General features: G+C 36.7%; 1 protein-coding gene across 1 annotated transcript in view; it reads right to left on the reverse strand.

The window, feature by feature from the left end:
- Positions 1-7086, reverse strand: part of LOC107668299 (serine/threonine-protein kinase Nek11) — a 62417-nt gene that overhangs the window by 33256 nt on the left and 22075 nt on the right. Inside the window, exons 4-6 of the mRNA XM_016460122.1 lie at positions 3971-4089; positions 3680-3744; positions 2108-2234 (exon numbers count right to left, since the gene is read on the reverse strand). Coding sequence (XP_016315608.1) covers positions 2108-2234; positions 3680-3744; positions 3971-4089 — 311 coding nt within the window. The remainder of the gene's footprint in view (positions 1-2107; positions 2235-3679; positions 3745-3970; positions 4090-7086) is intronic.

The raw sequence follows: 7086 nt of genomic DNA on the forward strand, positions 1-7086 counted from the left end.
AAAAAAAAAAGGTTTTATTTGAAAATACATAAACAATAGAGAGAAAAATAGGTATAATTTGTGTAAGGATGTCTCTATTTTAGCTCACCCTCCTGCTCTCTATCGCTGTTAAGCAGCACAGTGACCCCTTTCCTCCAGTGTGCCTGGTGCTTGTGTTCTTACAGACTCAAGGCCACAGAGTGAAGAGTCCAATTCCCAATAGGCTGCTTTATGAGTCTGAACAGAGGCCCTCAGCTCTTGGTGGCAACAACTCAACGAGGTGATTGCGTGAGGAAAAGAATCACCCTTAAATTAGCAGCTAGTGCCTGTAGCTGTTTCGCAAATTAGATTGTCTTCTCTCTTCCTCCTTCATTCTATCTTATTGTTTTCTAGTTATTTTTCCCCCTCAGTTTTTCTACTTTACTAATATGCTGTTATCTCCCTATTTCCCCAGTGGATCTTGTTTCCCCATGTTCCCTCACTTCATATATCTTGGCACATATTGTAAGTGGAGGGGGAGGAGATTACAGAGCTCTGGTGGTCTTAAGAGCCTGTCTAGTGAAGATCTTTAAGAGGGAACCTCATCTTGGTGCCTTTGGAAACGTCTTATGCCATGAAATTATATTTCACCCCTACCACACAGACACAGCTCAGATACAGATTGTTACAGCTCAATAAGCAATTGGAGATATCAGAATTTATGTTAATTATGCTTGCCATTTTTCACCTGCACCTTCAACTATGCCTGATTGCATCTTTTGGTAAATTTTTCCAAGTTAAAATTACAAAAAAAAAAACACCATTGACGTGATGAGCTTTCATGGATTGCTAGAACTCACAAATTTTTCAAGACTACCATTTGACAGCAATCAAACATAATACCTCATTACTTGAAATTATGCATAATGCATAATGATTAATTGTTTTTGAGGATTATGAGTTCTGATTCAATGAAAGAATAACTTTGCAAAATACTTGCTGAGAACTAAAACTGCTGGAAGATATACATCAATAGATAAATGTTTGGATGCACCTACTCATTCTTTATTATTTAAATTTTTCACATTTTATAATATTAGTAAAATCACCAAAATAAATAAATGACATCTAAGCAAGTACACTGAAAAAAAAAATGATGTAGAAACAATTTTTACTCAGAAATTGCTAGTAACACATTGAATTAAATGTGAAATTTGAAAATCTCAAATAGTATTTTCTTGTAAAACGTACTCTAATAATCCATTTCATTTACAACTTCAAAAAACATTTTTTTTTTTTTACAGTATATGAGGATTATGTAGTGGCAATTTCGTCTACCAAAACTGTCAACATGGTCGAAAGACCACATAGATAGTATCTGTAAAAAAATCAATACAAATAATCTACTTCCTTCGCCGCTTGAGGTCTTTTGGAGCAAGAAAGCAGATTCTTCTATTATTTTTCATGCCTGTGATTATGAGTGTTTTGCAGTAATGTAATTCTGAAAGGTTCATGAGTTTATCTGTCAGTTTAAAAACAGTTGATGAATCAACTGAAAATGTGTTCTACAATAGTGGGTCAGCCACTTTAAAAAGTATATGAGCTATCTCATCATAAAAACCTTGTAAGGCTGGCCAATAATATTGTTTCTGAACCAAATCATATTTTGTATAATGAATTTGTACTTTTGCCATCTAATCGGTGGTATAAGTTTCCAAGATGTAATCGAAGATTCAAGTATTCTTTCGCACATCAAGCTGTATTTGAGCTGAATAAGATACACAAAAATTAAATCTGTACCGGAGCTTTGAATATATATTTTTTTGTTTTGTTTGTAAGTGTCCTGTCTGTCTATTTGTCTATGTGATTAAGTCTTGTAATTCTGAATGAACCTGTTGTAACGCAAGACAAATTTCAGATTTTGTCTGACAATAAAGTTGTATCATCATCATTATCAACACAAATAATTTCAGGCATAATCCTGTAGCTCAAAAAAGTTTTTAATATCATGTGAAGTATAAATTCAGTGAGTTTGTTCAAACTTTTGAATGTACTGCACTGCAATTGTAAGATCCATACAATGCAAAAACCCAAAATCTTGGTTGATTAAGAATAAACTAAAATGATTTAATGGTTCAGTTATTCCTACCAGATGTCTGATTTGGAGTCGTATCCTCTGTGACTGAGGGCTTCAGGGCTCATGTAGTACGGAGTGCCTGTGAAGGTAGTCGCCAGGTCACATGACCCCATCAGCAGACAGGATACACCAAAGTCACCTTTAACGAGGTATTAAAACAGTTACATCAGCATTTTAAACACATTTGAAAAAATGTAGTCTTGCAGACTAAAAATGTCATATCCAAATAAAAAAATGCAATAAGGAAAAATGTATTTTAATAGCCACAAAACAAGCTTTTGTATGTTGAGACTATTTGTGAGTAACTGACTACCATGCACATGCTTATTGAGATTCTTGCTTGAACATTAATTTTGAGTCACAGATCGAATTTACATACTAATGTTAGGCCAACAAAATTCCTCCAAAAACTGTCCCCAAAAAGAGCTTAAGAGAGATTCAGCTGGACAAACATTATGATATTGAGCAATGTTGCAGATTTGTAAAGGATTTAGGGGTTGTTTTAAAGCATAAATTATACTCTATGGTACACTTTTTATGGTTTTATTTTTTTTGTAGTTGTTTTGTCCTTCTAGTTTGTTGTGTGGATGTTCAGCATTCTTCATATTCCTTAATGATCTGCTTTTTAATTGTCACAGCTATTGAGGTTTATGTGTTACTGTAAGTGCTGAGAGACTATGTGTGTCTTCTTGAAAATAAAATGTAATTAACATCTTTAGGCTGTAAGTTGTGTTCATTTTTAGAGGCAAAAAGCCTTGCAAGATGTCGTCTCCTTCAGAGCCAAAAAGTCATTTAAAATGTAATGATAAAGACAAAGCTTCCTGTGTTGCTAATTGAACATCTGCTGAACAAGAGATCTGTGGTTGCTGTGACACAAATTTATTAGATAAATTAGATATTTAACATTTAGTGAACGTACAAATATGAGTTGCTGGAAGAACTCCGAAATGTCAATGCATCGTTTATTGATTGCGTAAAACTAGACATTTTAGCTGTGTGAAGCACTTTGGACAGAACTTGAAAATATCTTGCATAATGCTGACATGATATTATTAGTTTTCTCAACATTTCATTTTTTTACAGTGTTACCAGAGAATTTCTTTGAAGCAAACACTGTTCTTTTGGCAGGCTTAGGCACAACTGATGTAAAGCAACACAAATGCACAGATTAGTGTTCAAGTGAGTCGGCTGTACTAAAGAATTTCATACTTCACACAAATTCATTATTCTACACTAAAATGAGCTAAAAGTGACTTTATGCTGACAGGTTCTTAACAAAAAGTATGGCCGGACATTTTGATGTCCATCAATGCACTGTAACTGAAAATATATAAAAATAATGCTCATTTGGCTCTTCTTTCATTCCATCAAAACTATCTGAGGTAGCTGACTGGCGTGCACGTTTTTACTGGGTAATGATCTTGTTTCTTTGTAGATGAGTGTCTTAACTCTCATAAAAGAAGGGCCTGTTTTACCAAATGGGAGGTGTTTGGGCTTTTGGTGCCATTAAAAGTAGCTTTTGAAAGCGTTGCCGGAACATCAAAAACACATCAAGCACCCTTTGGACTGCGAAGCAGAGCTTACCTATCTTAACAATGTTCTTCCTTATAAATATATTTTTGGCCTTTAGATCTCTGTGAAGTATTCTCCTGTTTAAGCAAGACAAACAAGAATCAATAGTCACAGAAGCTGAGAGAAGCAAGGATTTAGAGATGTGTTATTCCGGTGTGTGCATATTTGTCTTGTAAAGTGCAAACTTTAATGTAAGGGCGAGCTATAAAAGACTTAAAACAAATAATTTAGAATGTAAAAATAGAAAATAGGTTAGTTATTAATTATTCACGGGAAAAAAGAGGAGCGGTGTTCTCGGCTCACCTCTGATGTATGTAATGTACTCCCAACAGAAGCTGACAGAGCCATTCACAAACCTGAGGCTCTGATAACGTCCGGCCTGTGCGTTTCAGCTCTTCCAACTTACAGTCCAAATCTTTGTCCTGTGGAACAGAGAGAAATTAAAGAGGCACAAAATGTTATAAATGTAAATCCATCTCTTTTGCATGAAGCACTGGGAGTCCTGGCTACACAGAGCAGACAAAAAGTAGATTAAATAAACAGTCTTTGCTCCCAAAAAGATACTTCAAAGAGTAATACTGTGGTGTTTTCTCTGGTTTCCTGTGTACATTCTCTCTGATCTTTCTCTCTTTGCATTAGTGGATTGTGAAGTTGTCTTTAAGAATGTGAGACTTTGGGCACCTATTTACACTTCAGACAAACCCACATTTTCTTGTTCACACACACACACACACACACACACACACACACACACTGGCAGTGCCAGTCACGAAGCCCAGAGTCTCCTGAGACCTCTACAAGGAGCGTGAGAGAGAGCAAGAGAGAAAGACAGAGAAAGAGACCCCACTGCTAATGATCAAAGACAATTAAAAATAATAGTGTCAATTAAAAAGATAGTTCATCCAAAAAAAAAAAAAATCTATCATAATTAAGGCCTACTCACTGTCATTTCAAACCTTTATGTTTTTTTCTTCCATAAAGCATAAAAGAACACATTGTATCGTGCCTGCAGCTTCAGAGCCAAGCGAACTGAGATGATTATCAAACACGCTCCCATAAAATGTCCTCTCCCTGCCTCAAGAGCCATTGTGAATCAGTTTGTTCAGACTGTTCATGTAAATAAATGATTCACTGGACAAATAAATAAGTGTCACTTTCATTCTTTTTCAGATAAATACAAAATAAAATATAGCTGCAAGCAGCAATTGCGGGGCCAAGCACTCCAGAGGCAAAATGAGGAGCTAAGCATGGCATGGAGCATCAGACCAAATACAACAATGAGTAATAAAAGCAATTTTAGGATGATTGTAATTGAAATGGCTGAAAAAATCATAAATACAACCATTAGTAATATGATTTAGTCTTATCACTTTTGACCAATAGGTGGCGCTGTTACCAAATTAATGTGGCATGATCAGTGTGAGGTGACAAATGCACTTACAAAGTTTGGTGTCAATATGTCAAATATTTGCAGAGATACAGCCTCAGATGCAGTTTGGCACTATGCCTAAAATTTGTAGTGGCGCTGTACAAAAACGGTTTCGTTTATCGATACGAAATCCATAACTCTTTGTCAGCACAGTCTGAAGATCATCTGACTCGATTTTGGTGAAAATCGGACCAACGAGTGGCGAGGAGTTAAAAAAAGTAGGTTTTCAAGTCATGCTTGTTATAACACACACCAAGTTTGGTCTCAATACGCCAAACCGTTGCGGAGATATAGCCTCACATCCATTTTTACGTGCTTTTCGTAGAATTCCTTCGTGCGTTATTCGAGAACGGTTGGACAAATCAACTTGAATTCCATAATTTTTTGCCAGCATGGTCTGAAGATGATCTGAGCCAATTTTGGTGAGAATCAGACAAACCGTCTAGTACGAGTTCGAAAAAGTAGGTTTTACGAACAATTAAAAATAGCGAAAAAACTAAACCTTGCGATTTTTGAATTTTGGTGTTCATTCGACTCAGCGTGAGCCAAGGATTCAGAAGAAAAAAAGAATTTTCATTTTGTGCCTTATAGTTCAAAAGTTATTAGCATAAAGAAATTGCAACTTTGGACAAGTGGTGGCGCTAGAGAGTTGGAGTTAGAGACTCCAAACTTGCTGTGGTTAATGTTGAGACTGTCCTCTATCAGTGTGCCAAATTTCACAACTTTCCCGCAAGCGGTTCTATGGGCTGCCATAGACTTGTGGCGGAAGAAGAAAAATGACGCTAACGGATACAATAGGTGCCACTGCACCTTCGGTGCTTGGCCCCTAATAACATTTGTTAAAAGATTAGTTCCCCCAAACATTTGCTGAAAATGGACCCTCAGGCCAAGCTGTAATGGAGTTTGCTTCTTCATCAGAACAGATTTGGAGAATTTTAGTATTATATCTCTTGCTCACCATTGGATCCTCTACAGGGAATGGGTGCCGTCAGAATGAGGGTCCAAACAGTTGATAAAAACATCACAATAATCCATAAGGAATCCACACGAATCCAAAAGTTTTATGTTTATAAGAAACCAATCTATCAATAAGACAATTCTGGTTCGGTGAAAAAGTAATTTTGTCTGAATCAGGAGAGAAATATGTACAGATCAAGCACTGTTTACAATCAAAAACAGTTGTAAACAAATATGTTGGTGGATTTTGATGTGAGAGGATAACAGCGGATTTTTCACTGAAGGAAGCATTATTAATGGATTATGGACTTGTATTTTGGCCAGAAGTGTCCTTTTAAAGTTAAAATGCCTTAAAGGGTTAGTTCACCCAAAAATGAAAATTAGCCCATAAATTACTCACCCTCAAGTCACCCTAGGTGTATATGACTTTCTTCTTTCAGACGAATCCAGTTGGAGTTATATAAAAAATTGTCTTTGATCTTTCAAGCTGTTTCATGGCACTCAGCGGGTGTTGCATGCATCAGTCCAAAAGCAGTTAAATAAAATACGCCCATCCATTAAAAAAATAAGTGTCTCACACGGCTCCGGGGGGTGAATAAAGGCCTTCTGTAGCGAATCGATGCGTTTTTGTAAGAAAAATATCCATATTCAATACGTAATCACTTTAATCTAGCTTGCGCTCACTGTTGTACACTGGAAGCAGTTCCGGGCGGATGACGTATGAGGTCACAGAAGCAGCTCCGGGCTGATGATGTATGAGGTCAGTGTTGCGCATGCGCTGGTGAGTCTCGTGAAAACCAACGTTTGTTAACAGGAGCAAAGGAAGCAAAGTTTCCTTACTTTAGCAAATAAAAACCAGTCTCCTCTTGGCTTATATCGAAATCATCCGACATTCTTCTTTACAAATCTTCGTTTTGTACTTCTAATTAGTGACCGTTGTTTTGATATGATCTCTCCCCTGCACTTCCGTGTTCGTCACTTCTGAGCAGTGCATGCGCAAAGCCGACCTCATACGTCATCCGCCCAGAACTGC

Source organism: Sinocyclocheilus anshuiensis, unplaced genomic scaffold, assembly GCF_001515605.1.
Source record: "Sinocyclocheilus anshuiensis isolate Anshui unplaced genomic scaffold, SAMN03320099.WGS_v1.1 scaffold1623, whole genome shotgun sequence".
In the NCBI taxonomy this organism is placed as follows: domain Eukaryota; kingdom Metazoa; phylum Chordata; class Actinopteri; order Cypriniformes; family Cyprinidae; genus Sinocyclocheilus; species Sinocyclocheilus anshuiensis.